Below are 17357 nucleotides of genomic sequence, written 5' to 3'. Positions count from 1 at the left end.
GAGCGGGGCTATAGGGAGTCCCTAGGGTTATACAGGACCCTCCGCCTTGAGAGAAAGGTGGCTGGGGACAAACTGGACCACCAGGGCATCCTTGGGACAATGCTGGTTCCTTCTCTCTAGCCCCTTGGGCATCTCTGAGGCCACCTGGCAGGAACCAGAACCTTCCAGGGGTAGAGGATCTCTGTGCTGTGTGTGCCCAGAGCAGGGGCAGGAGGCAGGAAGAGGTAGATGGGAGGTGGGGCCTGCTGGAGGCCGTCTGGGTCTCCGTGCCCTGGCCTTTTCCTTCTCCCCTGCACCAAGGAGAGGGGCGGACAGACCCGAGTCTGTCCAGGGCGAGGTGGAGCTGCAGACAGGCTGAAGGGCGCAGCTGGCAGGGGCTGCACGTTCACCCCAAACACAGAAGTGTGGTCCATGCCCAAGCCCCAGACAGACACACACACACACACATACGCACACATTCTCTCTCCCCCTGAGGCCTCGCCCTGCTGTAGGTTTCCAGCCTTTTATTCATACAAGGACTCAAAAGAACACACGTCACCCGCTGACACTGAGCGGTGGGGGGACCTTGTGGAGGAAGGACACAGCAGGCTTGGCCACTGCCCTGACCAGTGACCACTCAGGGCTGCCCCTTCCAGAGATGAGCGTAGGGTGGGGTCTGAGCGCCACCCCCAGGCCGTCTGTGTGCAGCGGGAGTGCTGCTGTCCTGGCGCCCGGCATCACTGTGCCAGAGTCCCCAGCCCACCCTGGCACTGGCAGGGTTATTATGGGGTGGACATGCCTGTGTTGGGGGCTCCTGATCCCAAAACATCTAAAGTCAGGTTCCAGAGAACAAGCCATGGGGACCTGACCAGCAACCGGGGACCTCCGTCCACTGTGCGGGACGGTGATGAAAAGCAAAGCAGCACTAAGCGGCCTCCTCAGGGTCAGTCGGTTCAGGACAGCTGCCCCCAGACCCTCCAAGTCCTCCTCCCCCTGCAGGACCCCTTCCCAACACCACACCACCCCTCCCCAGGGCCGCCTGGCAGCTGGGGCACAGGAGGGAAGGAGGGCCCGTCCAGGCCTGGGGCAGGGCCCTGATGGCCTCAGTGAGTGATAGGAGGTCACCAGGGTCCAAGGTGGGCCCTGCGTCCCTCCGAAGCCATCTGGGAGGAGCGAACAGCTCTCCATGAACAAGGACAGGAAGTGTCAGTAAATGGATGCATGTTTGGAAAAGCCCTTAACTATCCAGGTCCCCATGCCCTGCAGCTGGCTGGGTCGGGAAGGGACCTAGGCATTCCCGTCTGCAGTGCGGGGTCTCACCAGCCACCAGCATCCCTGTGAGCAGGTGACAGCCGAGGGTCACTCTGAGCCCTGACCTGTGTCACCGTGAACAGAGAGGCCCTGGTTCCTGATCTGGGTGAGGATGGGAGCAGGCGGGTCCTGGCTGCTCCTCAGCCCTCGGGGTCCTCCAACAGCCCTGGACCCCAGCAAGGCCTGCCCTGTGAGCCCCGTGTGCGAGGGGCAGCCCACATTGGCAGAGCCCACGCTGCCTCCCTGGGCCTTTGGGCCCAGCTCCCCCTCCTCCAGCAGAAGCGCAGGTGGGTCAGTGGCCCCTCATCTGCACACGGAGGGCCCCTCACCGCAGGTCTGTGGGAGGACAGTCCTCAGACTCCTCAGCAGTGGTGCTGTCTCAGGCGTCACCCTGCAGACGCTGGGGCCCCTCAAGGGCGCAGGGAGGTGGGGCCGGGCTCTGCAGCCTGCGCTGAGGGGAGGGCATCATGCATCATCTCAGAGGCTCTGCTAGACCCTGGATGGTGGATACCCAGACAGCCCGTGCGGGGCTTCTCTGGAGGCTGGGGGGTGGGCCAGGGCTGGCTGGTGGGCTCTGCTGGGAGTCCCAGTGGGAGGAGGCGGGGAGGAAGGCACAGGCTCGCTGTGGGCTCCAGCGGGTTGCTTTGAGGCCTCCTCTGTAGGCCTCGAGGGGCTGCTTCTGCAGCGGTGCAGGGAGCTGGGGGGAGGGCTAGGCAGCCGGAGGTGCCCCTGAGGTCCCTGAAATACATGGCTTTTGGGGACACTGGCTCCCAGCTGACCTGAGGACCTCATACAAAATTAAAAGGCAGAAAGGCAGGCGAGGCCAGGCCTGGGGCTGGGGCCTCTGTGCCTGCCCCTGCTCAGAGCCGCCGGCCCTTCCTGTCCCACCCCAGGCCTCTCCAGGCTGAGGTGAATTAAATATCGTCTGTGTTGTATTTTTGGCAAAGTCAGTCCTTGGCCTCTGTCCCTGGGGCCTTGGGGCAGTTACCGCCCCCGGGGCCTGGCTACTGTAAGGGCCAGGAAGAGGAGGAGGGGCAGGAGGAAGGTCGGGGGCTGGGGGCAGCTGGCAGCCGAGGTCTTCTGCCCTTCCTGCTCTGACAGGCCTGGGAGGGCATGGGTCAAGGGCGTCCGGGAGCTCTTCCTGCTGACCTTCTGGCCGCAGAGGTCATCCAGACAGCCATCACCGCTGCCCGAGCCGCTGCCGTCGTCACCTGGGAAGGAGAGGAGGCTCCGGCAGGCAGGTCCCCACAGGAGACCCCAGTGCAGCACCACCCTGTGAGGGCCCCACGTGCCAGGTGACCCCAACATCCTTTCGGTGTGGAATCCCAGGACCAGCAGCACCTGATCCCCGCTGACCCCTGAGGCTGGGAGACTCTCACTCCCTGGGGCTGCCTCCCTTGGTCCCTGGAGCCAAAGCCAACAGACATCCCGGCCAGGCCTCCAGGGCGCCGCAGAGGTGCAGGGCTCGGTGATCGTGCCTGGGCAGCACAGCGTCCTCAGACTCACTGTGGTGATGCCGGAGCAGAGGGCCCCTCGGGTGGGGGAACCTGGAGGGCAGTCACACCCCTGTGGCACCCCCACCAACCCTGGCCCCTTGCCCGCCCGGCCAGGCCCTGCCCTCACTGGCGTCCTGGAAGTCCACGTCGTTGCCGTTGTAGGCGCTGCGCAGCCGGTTGGTCATGATCTTCAGCTGCATGATCTGCTGCCGGATGGTCATGTCCGGCTTGGTGATGTCCACCTCCACCTCGGGGTTGTTGATCTGGTTGGCCAGGCCGTCACCCATGACCTCGGGGAGGTACCTGGGGGAAAGGCAGGCAGAGCCCAGGTCACTGCTCCAGCCCCTGCAAAGGGCCATCACCTGAGCAGGACACTGTCCCACGCTCTGAGCCCGAGATGCCCAGCAGCTTCCAGGGACCGAGCAGAGCCCACACAGGCTGCAGAGAAGTGGGGCTCAAGCCCTCCAGCAAGGGACGTGGCCCCGTGCAGACAGCACCTGGCCCAGGCACAGCCCAATGGAGACGGCATGGGAGGGAGGGCTGTGCCAGCCAGGTGGGCACCTACCGGCCTCTGGCCATCCCGTTCCAGCAGCGGTCATCACTGGCAGTGCTCAGGGCCATCTTCTCACTGCACAGTGTCCCTGGGAGGCTGATCCAGAAGTCCTGGACGTCGCGGAGCTGGGCCTTGGCTTCGGAGACCTGTCGGGCAGCAGTCAGGCCACTGGGCTGCCAGGGCCCGCCCGCCCCTGCCTGTCTGCCTCCCTCATGCCTGGTCCAGTGGACAGGCAGGGGCCACTCACCAGCTTCTCCAGCGTGCCTGAAGGTGGCCTCTCCCGCGGGGCCAGCTTGCCCCGGCGCCGCTTCTCCTCAGGCCCGGGGCCCTGGGGGTTGACCTTGGGGTTCCCGCAGCCCTGGATGACCTGGAGAGACACTGCAGGGTCCTTGGGGGGTAGTGGGGCCCCTCAAGCCCAATGGGGCCACATCCAGGACCCCCACCCCGCTGTGCTCGTCACGTCCTCCTGCCCGCACCTTGGCCGTGAGCGTGTCCCTGTTGTCCTGGAGGGCGTTGATGGCCTCCGCCAGCCACGTGTGCACGCTGCCGATGACGCTCTCCACACCCGATGTACCCCAGAACTTGTCGGTGATGAGCACCATGGAGTCTAGGACAGGCGTTAACACACGGACACACAGGCGTTAACGCGCACACAGGCATTGACACGCACACGCAGGCATCACCACGTGTGCATGTTAATGCAGTCTTGACAGCACGGGTCAGCGTGGGAGATCCCGCGTGTGCACTCAGGTTGGCCCGTGTGACACGTGCAGGCCACGTGCACTCAGCCTGGCCCACACCCACGTGTGCACCTGTGCCACGGGCACAGGTGAACACGCACATACATAGAGGCCATTCTGCATGCTTGCTGGCCTGTCGTGTCTCGTATATCCACGCTGGCTCATGCAGGTGTTAACATGTACATACGCTGGCTCACCTTGGTCCAGCTTGTGTGCACATGAGCCCGTGTGAGCTGGTGTGTATGCATGCTGGCTCACCTCATGCCCCCCCATGTACACCTTAGTTCATGTGTGTGTTGCGTGCACGGTGAGCACATGTACAAGTAAAGCTCATGCATTCTGTCAGCTCCCATCACATTAGCACACACCTGTTGGCCCCGTGTCAGCACATGCTAGCACGTGTTGGCACAGATGCATGCTGTCCCCCCTCATGTAAGCATGTGTACATGTTAGTGGATCTGGATAAGCATGTACATATTACCACACACATGTTGGCATTGATGCGGGTCAGCCCAGCTCATGTCATCACATGCGCCCAGGAGCACACGCTGTACTGGTGGGCACTGGCCCACTGTGTGTCAGCAAGTGAGCACGCCAGTTCGCATGTGTCAGCCTGTCATGTGACGGTGCATGTATGTGTTAGCTTAAACAAGTGCCGGTCCTCGATGAGTCACACGTGTTGGCATGTATGCACACCGAGGTGCTTGCTAAGTGGGGAAGGACAAGAAACTACGACCCCACAGGGCTCCCTCCCTGGCAGCTGCCCCAAGTCACACATCACTCAGGACATTCAAAAGGCACCCTGGCCCCTCAACCCTGCAGCACCACCCAGATCTGGCCCGGGTCAGGGCATCCCTGATCAGGTCCCTGGGTCCAAGCTCTGAGCTAGGGACCACCCGCCCCCCAGGACCCCCAGCCGTGCACTCCCCAAGACAGTTCCCGGCCACTCTCGCGGGTGGGGGCTTACCCAGGAGGTTCCTCCACTCGGCGTCCAGGTCGGCCTGGTTGGCGAGGCAGCCCTTGAGCACATTTCGGCAATAGTCAGGGCAGGGCCTGGCGCCGGGGACTCCCAGGCAGTGAGCACAGTAGACCAGCTTCATGACAGCTCTTGAGCACTCCGGGCCCAGGGGGACCTGGGGAGCAAGGGAGCCTAAGCCAGGCCCCAAGGCCCTGGGGGTGCCTGGCCCCGGCCAGCCCCTAACGAAGCCCCAGGGTAGGGGGCTCTGGAGGGAAGTCAGGGGAGGCCTCTGCTCTGCCCCAGCTCGCAGTAGTCCCTGCCTGACTCGCAGGGCCTGCCAGCCCAGATGGCCCTCATTTTAATGATCTCGAGGGTCACAGGGAGGCAAGAATATCCTCACCCGCATGCCGCTGAGGCAACCAAGGCTCTGGGTCGGCGATGACTTGCCCAGGAGCCTGGAGGTGGGGGCAGTTCCCACCCAGGGCGTGTGGGTCTGAGGCTGACGCCCTCCCTATGTCCCAGCCTAGCTGGGTCTGACACATGCCCCCCAAGGGACCAAGGCATCCCACTGGCCTGCGAGGCTCTGGGGCCCCACCCTGCCCGGCCCCCACGCATGTTGTTCTCTTCTGTGTCCTCTGCACTTTCACTCCACAGCCTGGCTCAGCATCCAGCCCCAGCCCCTGGCCCTTCCCATCCTGGCCCATGATGGTTCTGGGCAGGGATGGGCCAGCCCAGAGCCGCCTGCCCAGAGCAAGGCTCACATGTGTGGGTGCGCTGTTAGCAGGCCGTGGGCAGCAGCCAATGCAGGAGGGACTGAGGCTGTGGGGCTGAGGTCAGAGGCTGGCCCAGAGGCCCAGGGGCACAGGGTTAAAGCAGGGGGAAGAGGAAGTCCCTTGGGCAGAGCATGGGGGTCTGGAGGGGTTTCTGAGAGACCTGGGTGGCTGTGCGCACCTGAGCCACCTTCCGGACCACGTCACTGGCCACGCCCAGGCCCTGCACAAAGGAGCGAGCAGCCACGAAGGCACGGGTGGCCCGCAGGCGCAGCTCTCTCGGGGCCTCCCCGAAGGGCCGCAGCGCCTCGGCCTGCTTGCCCAGGCAGTCCAGGTAGTCATCAGGCAGCAGCAGCTGGGGGTGCAGCTGCTTGAAGAGGCGCTCGAGCAGGCGGGCCCAGAACTCGGCCAGCGTCTCCTCCAGGTGCAGGTTGGCACCGCGGTAGTACAGGCGCAGCTCTGAGTACAGGTCCCGGAAGGCCCTCGCGTTCTGCGTGTACAGCTCTCCGAAGGCGCCGGGGAAGGTGGCCTGCAGCGTCCGCTCCGAGTCGTTCAGCAGGTGCTGGAAGTGGTCTGCGCACAAGGAGGGGGCGTGATCGCGACCATGTTTCCCCCGCCGTGGCAGCTGGACCAGAGCAGGGGACTTAGCCCGGGAGACTCAGCTCTGAGGATACACTCTGAGGACCTCGGAGTCGGACGCCACGCTGCAGCGGCTGTGGGCCCTGTGGGCATCCATGGGGCGCCCTGAGACCTCACCCCCTGGCCTGGGGAGCAGGGGTCCTCTCGGGTCTCAGGGCCTCTGACTGGGGCTCCAGTGGCAGTTTCTGAGCTGAGCCCTGGGCAGGAACAGATGCTCTGTGACTCAGTGACCCCCTGAGAACACCCAGGGAGGGGCTGCTGGTGGAGATGGGGACTCACTGGGGTAAGAGGGGCAGGGCCAGTCTGTGCCCCCCTGCCAGCCGCTCCTTCTCTCCACTGGTCCCCACTTGTGCTCCCTGTGGCCCCAGCCGCCTGCCCTGCGAGTCTCCAGGGCTGCTGCCCCTCCCGCCACCCTGTCTCTGCTGCTCTCCTAGGCTTCTTGTCTTCTCTCAGCTTCTGCGATTTAGAAGCTTCAGCTGTGAGCACCCCGGGCCTGTCTGAGGGCTCTGGGGGGCCTCCTGCAGCCTAGAACCCCAGACATCTCCCCTGCTGGGCAGGGGGTAGGGAGGCACAGGCTCACCCTCAGACCTCCACATGTGGAGGAAAAGCCCCCGTACCCCGGGCCTAGATGGGACCCTGGACTTCCCCATCCCATTTGGAAGTGGGACTTCCAGGTCTGTAACTGCTCAGAGCGTCCCTAGGGCTGTGGCCGGCTTTGCCCCACAGGTACCGGGGGCTCGATGGCCCACCACAAGGTGCTCCAGGGTAGCAGGGCAGAGGCTCTCCTTTGAGGCACGGGGGCCGTCAAGCCTGAGATCTCTGGATCAGCCCCCACGCTGACCCCTGGCAAGGCCTGGGGCTACAGGGCTGGCAGGGCTACAGAGAGCTCCCAGGCCGCTGTGGGGAGGGTGGATGGGCCACACAGCTGTCCAGTGTCCACCTTGGGTCCTGGCGCCTGGAACGCCTTGGCCTCTCCCGGAAAGGGGCGGCTTGCGGTTCATGCATTAGCCCAGACACACCTAGAGGGCCACGGGCCAAATCCAGGTGCAGTCCCCAGCTCCACCTCCTGCCAGAACCCATTCAGCTGCTCCTGAAGGCTGGTGGGGGGGCGGACACAAGGCTCCAAATCCCTGAACACAGCAACCAGAGGTCCAGCCAGGCTCCCCTCCTACCGCCTCCCACTGTCTCCCACCAGCACTGCAGACAAAGACCCAGGGGCCCTCAGCTGCCCCGGAGGCTGGGAGGGGCCAGCAGCTGCCATGGGCAGGGGTGGGAGGGGAGGACATAGGAGGTGGGGGTTGGACAAGACTCCCTGGGGTAGGGGCACAGGTGGGCCTTGGACACATCACATAGTGGGTCATTTTTAATACAAATGTCCCCAAAGGGTGCCTGTGTTTTCATGTCAAAGATAGGAGAGTTGAACAGGAAGGCTGGAGGCTTCCAGAGGGCAGCAGAGGGAGGGCGGCGGCAGGGCACTGACACGGGACGGGCCCCAGAGCAGGGCAGCGACACCAACCCCCTAAGAGCCAGGAGGAGGCAGGCGGGCAGGATGTCCCCAGGCCAGGAGGATGGTGTGATGGGCAAGGGTATTAGCAGGAGAGGGGAAGGGGCAGGGCTGGGTGGCACACTGGGGCGGGAGCCAGGGCTCAGCGGTGCTGGGGAGAAACTGAGGCCCAGGATGGAGTGGAGGAGGTGAGCCGGGTCCCTACACATGGGACAGAACCAAGTGGCTCAGGAAGGCTCCTGACTCAGGGTGCAGGGGCTTGCTCCCCGGGTCCAGCTGGGCAGGAGGAAGGAGAGTCCCAGAGGGGCCACGCGCATCCCACGGGCCCCACACCAGCGGGGAGGGCTGAGCTCTGAGCATCGATGTCCAAGTCACAGAGAGGGAGCTTCTGACCCACCACTACCCAGGTGTACGCCAACAGCTGAGGTCCCGCAGCCCTGTGGAAATGGCCTTGGGGGCTCCTGGGGACGGGCAGACTCTCCCGGGAGCCTGGGAGGCCACAGCAGGTGTCCAGGAGCCGGAGAAGCAGGAACGCTGAGACAAACCCCAGGTCCCCAGCAGCAGCTGCCGTCCCTCACAGCCACATGGAGCCCTGCAGCCTCAGCGCTCCCTCCCTCCCGTCTGCCCAGGCTCACTGTCCTGGCGCCCCGGCTCCGCCCGGACACAGGGGCAGTACCTCAGCCCGGGCCGCCTCCCTTCACCAAGTCCTCGTGTTTCTGATCAGAGGTCACTTCATGGAGGACCTCCTGACCCCACACTGTCCCCCTGGAGGTGCCTGCCACTCTCTGCCCAGACACAAGGCGAGGCCCAGCCTGGGCCGAGGAGTACGTGGCTCTAACGCAGCAGCTGGCGGGGCCTCAAGGCCTGCAGGGGTCACTCCCCGCGGCCCCCAGACTCCTGCCCCGATATAAAGGGCTGAGTGGCGGCCACCCCAGGCAGGCCCTGCACTCTGCAGCCCTGTCCCCAGCCCCAGTCTCAGCCCTTGCACTGAGCTCCCTGGCTCCAGGCCACCTGGTCCCCAGGGGCAGCGGCCTGGGGCACTTGACGAGCTGCAGGCAGGATTTGGCCAAGGCCCGTCTCTCTGCAGGTGCTCAGGAGAATCTGCTGGTGACAGGAGCCTCTGAGGGGCTGATGGGATAGGTCCTCTGTCCCCAAATGTGCACTGGGAATGGGCTGTGCACACTCCCAGGGGGGTGTCAAACCCTGCAGATCCCTGCCTGAGGGCAGCCCCCAAATCCCAGCTGGGGCTTCAACCCAGCGCCCTAGCCCCAAAGCACTAACTCCCCCACCTCCTCCTGCCACTCCCCCACCCTCGGCATTGACACACCAGGCAAGGCCCAGTGTGCCCCTCCCCCGATGCACCGGCACCCTGCGGGCCCCGAGCACCCGTGGGAGGCACTCACCATCGAAGCTGCGCAGCTGGGTGGCAAGCATGGCCTGCAGGACGCGGCTGCTGTCCCGGAGCGCGGTCTCCAGCTCGGCACGGCTGCGGTTGGCCAGGTTCTCCTCCATCTCGCTGGTGCAGCAGGTGTAGCCCTGGGGACAGATCCGCAGGTGCTCACCTGTGGGGAAAGGCCAGTGTGAGGGAGAGGGGCTGAGACAGCACTGGGAGCCAGGAGGGCACCCTCAGGCTCTCCTGGGCAGGATGGCAGACCCAGGGTGGAGCACAACTCAGGGGTGGGTCAGCCTGGGGGGTGTCCTGGGTGAAGGCAGAAGTGGTTGGGGTGTGGAGGGAGGAAAAGGCCTGGCTTGGGTCCTGTAGCTTCCCACACATGACACAGGAGCACGGCTGCCTCTACAGGGCAGGAGGCCCCTTGGGCAAGTCCTGCCCCCCAGCCTGCTGTCCCAGCAGCTGCAAGCAAAGAACTGGCCTCAGGTTCCTGTGTGCAAGTGTGGAGAAGGCTCCCAGGCCCGACAGGCACCCCTTGCCTGGGCCCATGTCTGAGGATGGGGAAGGAGGAAGGAATCCAATCCCCCTCTCTTCCCACACCAGCCCTGGGAGGCACCAAGCTCCCACTGCAAGGACAGCAGATCCCACCAACCGTGGGCTGGTCAGAGGCAGTGGCCCTGCAGGACCCCAGGCACGAGTCTGGTATGGGGGCAGGTGTGCTCTGGTGCAGCTGGCAGGCCCCATGAAAGGGTCATTGGACCATGCCCCAAGCCCTGCAGGGTGCACCCTGTGCCTCCTGGTGTCCTTGTGGAGTCCCCTCCTCTGCAGCCTGCCATGAGCTACTCTGCTCCAGCGTCCGAGGCAGTGACAGCGGCACTGCCATCAGAGACAGCTTCACCTCCTTGTGGGGAGTGGGGACAGGACAGGCTTTGAGTCAGCCCTCAGCCCTGCTGTGCACACCTCAGGGCCCACCTGGAATGTGTGTGTGGCATCAGGAAAAACTGCATATTTTAAAGGGTGTGCATCGCACTGTGATGAAGGCTGCCGCAATCCTCATTTTATTAACCAGAAAACCGGGGCTTACAGGGATGAGGTCTCGTCCCAGCTACACAGTGAGGGGGCAAGTGGTTCCGGCTGCCTAAGCTCAGGACTCCACACTGACAGGGCCACACTGTTCCTTCTGGGCCTCGTCCCCCGCCTCTAAGGCCCTCCTGGTGCTGGCCTAGGTCAGGCACAGTGGAGAGGTGGAAGCAGGAGCCTGGCTTGGTCAGAGGGGTGGGGTCAAGGGCAGGGTTGTCAGCAGGAATTCCAGCAACTTTCCTCAGGACTGCCGCCTCAGGGGCCTGTCTCATCCCGTTCTGGGACCCTGGGCCAGGGTGGCTGGAATGCAGCAGGTCCTGCATTATTTTACGTCCTGCCTGAGGGTCAGCAGGAAGTGAAGGCCAGGCCAGGGAGGAGAGGCAGGAGAGGGAGCCAGGACCGGGACCGAGGACGGGGTCAGCCCGGGCAGAGGCACCTGGCTCGAGGCTGTCCTGGGGGAGCTGGCAGCAGCTCCAGCCCTGCCTGGAGGTGGGAGCAGGGATCTGTAGCCCCACTGCAGGCAGGGCCTGGAGCAGCGCAGGCAGTGCCCTACCCGCTTACTGTAAGAGGAGTCACCCCTCAGGCCTGGGGTCCAGGAAGCCCTTACCCACTAGAGGCCATCTGGGGTGGGGACCCAGGACTAGGTAACTACCCAGAGGTTGAATGCCTGGGTCAGACTGAGTTTGCTGATCTTCCGCACCCTCTAAGCACACACACTCAGGGAGGAGGCCGAGACAAGAGAAGGGAACAGAGAACCCGAATCCGGGCTTGGGCGGCTGCCGCTTGGCCCCTGTAGCCTCTGTGCCTGCTGACATGACAGCAAGGAGACAGGCTGTCAGAGGGGCCTGGGAGAGCGAGGGAGGGCCGAGGTAGGGGTTCTTATCCTGGGGCGCTCCCTCCTTGCCCTCTTTTCCTGTCTGAGTTCTGGAATGTACTGATGCAGGGGGCTCTGGCTTGAGCTGGAGGGGGAGGGAGCCCTCCGCAGGGGCTGCAGGTCCAGGGATTCCCCAGGGCCTGGACTTACATGTGCCCATGCTGCAGACAGAGCGGGAATGGCAAGTGCACCTGCGCCCCCCGCCCCTCCTTACCTCCAGATGCCTGCTGGAGGGGGAGTTGGGGGTCCAACAGAGTCTGGGGCCAGGAGGGCCTTGTGGGAGCCAGCTGGGGTGAGGACAGAGCCCGGCTCTGAGAGCCCTGGGGCCTAGTAGAGAAGGGGTGCTCCTTCCCCACTCCTCACATGGGTGGGAAGGCGCCCTCAGGCAAGAAGACTGGGACACAGGTACACTGGCCAGGGACCATCCTTCACTCTGCAGCCTTTATTCACTGATGGGATTCTGCCCCAGTCCCACCCCCGTGGGGGCAGGATTTAGAGCAGGAACCGCCCCTCCGGGTCCTTTCCTGGGGCCTGTGCCAGGCTGAGCAGACTCAGGAGGCGTCTCTCCGAGGGTGTGGGCTGTGATGGGGCCCTGTGCACCCATCCAGGCTGCCCAGACCAGGAGAGCACAGGTCAGCCAAACACATGATGGTGCTGGGCTGGGCAGTGGGAGGGAAACGTGCCTGGGGGAGGGGGTGGCAGGTGCCAGCTGAGCTTCCCGGTGACACACCCTGGGCTCAGCTGAGATGGGCTCAGCTGTGACGGGGCACCCAGGCCAGGCTGGCTGGGCCACAGGCACCGAGTGAGCTGGTCCAAGACTCAGGACTAGGGCTCAAGCACTCCTAGGGAGGAGGGGTGGGTGGCATCCCCCGCCGACTCCTCCTGTGCCCCTCCCTCACGAGGTCCTGGCGGACCCACTCCCCAGCCCCCACCACCCAGACGGGAGAGGCTGATGAGAGACATGGAGAGGTGAGGCCCGAAACACCCGTAAGATATGGGAGCTCCCCCCACCTGCAGGTTCTGAGGGGCTCCTCGGTGCCGTCAGCCACCTCTCACACCCCCTCACGGCCGTGCACCGGCCCCCGCGCCTCAGCCTCCCCCGCCGACCCCTCAGCCCCGCCTGGCCACCTCGCCCAGCCGGCCCGGCGACCTGCGTTGTTCCGGCCGCCCCAGCACAGCCCCCGTCCCTCCCTCCCTCCTCGGACAAGCACGGGAGTGAAGACACGGAGCCAGAGCTCGGGCGCCGGCCTGGAAGCCCCCGGCAGGCTGGACGCACGGCAGGCTGGACGCACGGCAGGCGAAGGCCTGGGAGCCCCCGGCAGGCTGGACGCACGGCGGGCGAAGGCCTGGGAGCCCCCGGCAGGCTGGACGCACGGCAGGCTGGACACACGGCAGGCGAAGGCCTGGGAGCCCCGGGCGGGCTGGACCGAGGCGGCCCCCTGAGGCCCGCTGCAGGCTGGACGCACGGCAGTCAAAGGCAGGAGGCCTCCCGCTGGCTTCCTTCTGCAGAGCTCCGGCCCGGCGCAGGCCGGGGCCACAGGTTGTGGTCCTGGACATGAGATGGCAGAGGCCGGCTCTGCAGAGTCCCCCTGCAGGGCGGCAAAGCAAGCCCCCTCCTGGAAGAATGCCAGGGGCTGGGGCCTTTCTGAATGGAGAGCAATGTGCCCAAGACCAGCTGTCATCTTAAATCTCCCCACCCAGGGGCCTCCCCACCCCCAGGGGCCTCCCCACCACTTCTCTCAGCTCAACACCTGGGGATAGAGAGGCCTCAGGCCAGGAGGGAACCCTCCCCATGTCCCTCTCCCTCTCCTTCCTGGCCTTCTCCTCCTCCAACCCAGAGGGAGGCATTTTCCAACCTAGGGGGTGAGTCCCGGCAGCCCCTCCCCTTCCCCCCCCCCCCCCCCCCCCCCCCGCGCAGGGAGCCATCTGGGCCCTTCCGGCCCACCCCTCCCTCTGGCCCTGGGGCTGCTCAGGTCAAGGTCACCGGGCCTGCTCCCCGCTGGGCCAGGGACTGGACCCTCTCTTCCCTGATCCCTGGGCTGAAGTTGCTGTAGCCGACCCATCCTTCCACAGCGCTACCCTCCCTCAGTCACTGGGACACTTCCCTTCTCCAGTGCTCTGAGGATTTTTTTGGCGGGGGGAAGGGGATTATTTGTTTAATGGCAGATTCATCCCCCACCTCAAACCCAGAGTCTCCAATTCCCAGGCTCCCGCTCCTCAGGTTAAAGCACAGAGCTCTTGCTCCCTGGCCCGTAGGCAGCTGCTGTCTCGTTCCATCTTCCCCCTCCCGATCCTGATGGTTCTGGACCACCCCACTCTGCTGCTCCTCACTAAGCCCCCACCAGCCTTAACTTTAGATACCTTTTAGGTCATGCATTCTCGTCCCCTGCTGACATGTCCCCACCCCGCAGTTTCCTCTTGGTCATCAGCACCTTCACCCCAAAGCTTTAGGCGAGACTCCCATCCTGACAGTGGCCCCCATCCCCAATGATGGACCCAGACCTCATTTGTCCAGACCCAGCCTGGCAGCTGCCCGTGACCAGTGGCTCTGGAGCCCTCCCAAGGAGAATGCAGAGAGATGATGGCGCCACGCCACGCCCATCCCTCCAGAAGCTTCCACGGCTCACACAGGAGGTGCAGACTGTAAAGCCGGCTTTATCCACCTTTACAGCCTCATCCTAGACACTCAGTGTCAACAGACTCGAATGCCTAAGGTACCGGAATCTGGCGTGGACAGTCAGCCTGCATTGCCTCCCACGGTGCTGGAGCAGGGCTGTGTGCAGAGCTCTAGGCACCGCAGCCTCCCAACACGCAAGGGAAGAGCCTAGGCCTCCCCGCTCCTGCCCTCTACTCAGCTCTGCACCCGGCAACGGGGCCTTCCTGGCTGGCCGATGGCTGCGAAGGCTTTCCCCAAGCCCGAACCCTCTTCTCGTAGCCTGCCCCAGCCCCTGGCCCATCTGCTCTCGGACTCCAACCAGCTCCGGTGGCTGTGGCATCCTCCGGCACGTCCAGCAGCCTCCTGGGGTGAGGGTGCACTGGACAAACGCCCCAGGGGGTTTCCTAGGGACCACCCACTGCCCAGGCTGCAGAGGATCTTTTCCTCACTTTTGCCCCATCCTCTAAGAAGCCTGCGCCCCTGGCCAGTCCCTGTCCACCTGGGCTCCTGACGTCTGAGCCAGAGGCAGCCTTGGCCCCACCTGCGAGGTGGACCGGCCACGGCATCTCAGCTCCTCGTCAACGGCATCCACGGCCCCCAGACTCACCCCATCGTGCTTCCCTCCCCTCCCCACACCCCTGCCGTCTGCCCGAAGCCCCCTGCCACCATTTCACCCAAATGACAGCGTCGCCAAGGAGCCCCTCCGCCGCCGCAGAACCTCCGCCACGCACTGCGACCTGAAACCGAGGGGCGTCGTAGGGACACCTCTGCCCCGGGTGGGAGGGTCCGCGCCCCAGGCCGGCTAAGGCTCCTGTCACCCGCGGCTGCTTGCGAGGGAGACAGGCGTGAAACCGGCCCCGGCGGCGGAACAAAGGCTCGGCGGCACCGGCGGCAGCATCGCCGCCCTGGGGGTCCCGGGCGCCCCGATGCCAGTCGCCAGCCGCCGCGGCCAGGGACGAGGACGGCAAACCGCGCAGCCGGAGCGGGTGCGCAGGGGTCTGGACACGCAGCAGCGCTGGCGGCCCGGCGAGGAGGGGGCACTGGTGCAGTGGGCGCGGCGGGGAGGGAAGGGGGCGGGCGGGGAGCCGGGGGCTGCGGCGGGCGGGCGAGGGGAGGAGGGCGCCGCGATTGGCGGGGAAGGGGCTTGTCGCAGTGGGTGCGGCAGGCACGGGGGCGGGGGAGGGGGCTCGAAGGGCTGCGACAGCCCGGGGAGGGGGATGGGCCTGGCGGAAGAGGAAGGGGGGCCCCGGGGCTGCGGCAGGCGATGCGGGAGCGGGGCGGAGGGTGGGAGCGGGGAGGAGGGTGGGGGCGGGGACGCCGGGATGCGGCCCGGGAGGGGTAGGGGTAGGTGCAGCTGGGGCGATGGGTGGGGTGGGACTGGGGACGGGCCACGGACTCCCGACAGGAGGGGCGGAAAGGGGATGGGGCTGCGGCAGCCAAGCGGGGCAGGACGGAGCGGAGGATGGGACAGAGGCGGTGGGGACGAGGAGCGGGTGGAGATGGGGGTGGCGCGCCTGCGGATGCGGGTGCGGTGGCGCCGCGGGAGAGGTCCTCGGGCCTGGCTTCCAGCGCGGCGGCGGACGCGGGACCCCCTTCGCAGCGGCGGCTCCGGCGGCTCCGGGCGGCGCGCGGGCTCTGGGTGCAGGTGCTCGGGCCGGGGAAAGGCGGCGGAGCGGGACCGGGCGGAAGGGCTCGCAGGAGGCGAAAAGCCAGCGGGGGACGAGGGCGGGCTGCGGTCCGCCGGGCGCGCGGGAGACTCTGGCCGCAGCCACCCCGGGCAGCGCCGCAGCCGCACTGGCGCGCACGGCCGAGGGCGGTGGCTCCCGGCGCGGGGACGAGCGTCCTCCCGCAGCCCCCGCCCCGCCGCGCTCGGCACCGCCCCCGTCTCCCTGGAAACCGCAGGCGGCCGCCCCGGCCCCTCCGGCCAGGTCCCCGCCGCCGCAGCCGCCTCCTGCCCGCCGCCCTGCGCCCGCCTCCCTGCGCGCCGCCGAGGCCGGGCCCCTCCCTCCCGCCTGCGGGTGCTGCTCCTGTTCTTCGCGGGCAGTCCGGGCCTCCTAGGCTCCCCACTGCAGCTAAGTGGGCCCAGGCCTTGGTGCAGGGGCTCCCGGGTCTCAGCAGGGCTGGTGCTCGGGGGAGCCGGGGCCCCTCCCCGGAGGGTAATGGGGGCGGGGTGTCGGGTTTCTCTCTGTGCTGAAGGTGGCAGCTGACCACCGCTGTCCTCACGCAAAGCTGCCATGGTCATTCCACATCCTCTACCTGCCCCCTCCAGCCCCCAGTCCAATGGCACCCGGGCCTTGACTCCAGACCCCCCTGCCCCTATATCCTGACCTGCTTTCCCTCTGACATACCAAACCCAACAGGCCACATCCTTCCACCAAGTCTCCCACCCAGGTGCCCCCAGCCTGGGAGGTCTATGCTGTGCGCCTCTGGCCCCTCCTTGGACACCAGAGGGACAGCCTCCCGCCAACACCCTCCCCTCCCTGCAGCCCAGGTCCTGCGTGGCTCCCACTGTCCCGGCCCAGCTCCCCACCTTCCCCAGACCTGCTAACCCAGCCAGACAAAACCACCCACTCACACCAGTTCCCCTCTGGCCGCACTCCGGCCTCTCGGCCGGTCTGCAATGGGCACACTGAGAGCCGCTGGACAGACCACCAAGGCAGGCCACAACACTGGAGACCCCCAAAGACGGGGCTTTCACCAGGCAACTCATAAGACTGCTCTCTAAGCTGCCCAGATCCTGCTTGGGGAACCCCTGAGCAGGCCATCCTGCCGGCAGACGCCAGGTCTGGGCGGTGCCTGCCCTGGCATGACAGGACGGCAGGGGTCCATCAGATGGGAGCCTAGTCACAGCTCGGGCCAAGAAGCCGCGTGCCCTGTGCAGGCCTCCCCCCATGCCAGCCTGCTCCACTGTCTGAGGCTCATGCTGTGGCCTCAGACACTGGGGATGAAAGGGGATTCAGAATTTGTGTCACAAACCTCCTGCCACACCCAGGACCCGGTGTCTTGGCTGTAAGGCAGAGAGCCCACTCTTGGAACCCAGGATGAGGTGCTCCCCAGAGGCCGTGCCCCCAGGCCTGGCTCAGCCTTTCTCCTCCTTGGCTTGGTGGAGCTGAAGAGGGCACTCACATCTCTATGCCCAACCCTGCCAGCAGGGTGGAAATTCAGGCAGGCTGTGGGAGGGTGGGGTTGTCCTCCTGGGGCTCTGCCCAGCTCTCCCATCTAGCTTCCCATACACCCACTGCAGGGGCCACAGGCACCCAAGGAGGCCTCGAAGATGGACTGGCCCTCCCTGTCTGCTACATCCACAGGGGGCACGCTAGAAACGCAGAAGGGGACGCAGCAGCCACATTCCAGTCCACAAAGACGCCGCGCTGGCCCGTCCATCTGCCCCATGAATGCCAACCAGG

The 17357-nt window shown here is 65.8% G+C and overlaps 1 protein-coding gene across 6 annotated transcripts in view; it reads right to left on the bottom strand.

Moving 5' to 3' along the window:
* Nucleotides 1-488: 488 nt before the first annotated feature.
* Nucleotides 489-17357, bottom strand: part of GPC1 (glypican 1) — a 32703-nt gene continuing 15834 nt past the window's right edge. The window contains exons 1-10 of one of the 6 annotated variants that reach the window (XM_055109294.2): nucleotides 13656-13803; nucleotides 12571-12843; nucleotides 9354-9512; nucleotides 5989-6380; nucleotides 5047-5212; nucleotides 3816-3946; nucleotides 3587-3706; nucleotides 3352-3485; nucleotides 2914-3089; nucleotides 489-2501 (exon numbers count right to left, since the gene is read on the bottom strand). In XM_055109294.2, coding sequence (XP_054965269.1) covers nucleotides 2275-2501; nucleotides 2914-3089; nucleotides 3352-3485; nucleotides 3587-3706; nucleotides 3816-3946; nucleotides 5047-5212; nucleotides 5989-6380; nucleotides 9354-9512; nucleotides 12571-12843; nucleotides 13656-13671 — 1794 coding nt within the window. In that variant the 5' untranslated portion in view covers nucleotides 13672-13803 and the 3' untranslated portion in view covers nucleotides 489-2274. Of the gene's footprint in view, nucleotides 2502-2913; nucleotides 3090-3351; nucleotides 3486-3586; nucleotides 3707-3815; nucleotides 3947-5046; nucleotides 5213-5988; nucleotides 6381-9353; nucleotides 9513-11072; nucleotides 12385-12570; nucleotides 13045-13655; nucleotides 13804-17357 lie in introns of those variants that run through there. The other 5 variants (XM_034955521.3, XM_063595626.1, XM_063595625.1 and 2 more) reach the window with 5 other exon arrangements.

The sequence above is a fragment of the Pan paniscus genome, chromosome 13, assembly GCF_029289425.2.
Source record: "Pan paniscus chromosome 13, NHGRI_mPanPan1-v2.0_pri, whole genome shotgun sequence".
Lineage (NCBI taxonomy): Eukaryota > Metazoa > Chordata > Mammalia > Primates > Hominidae > Pan > Pan paniscus.
The sequence above is the reverse complement of the archived record's forward strand: the minus strand, read 5'-3'. Positions and strand labels throughout refer to the sequence as shown.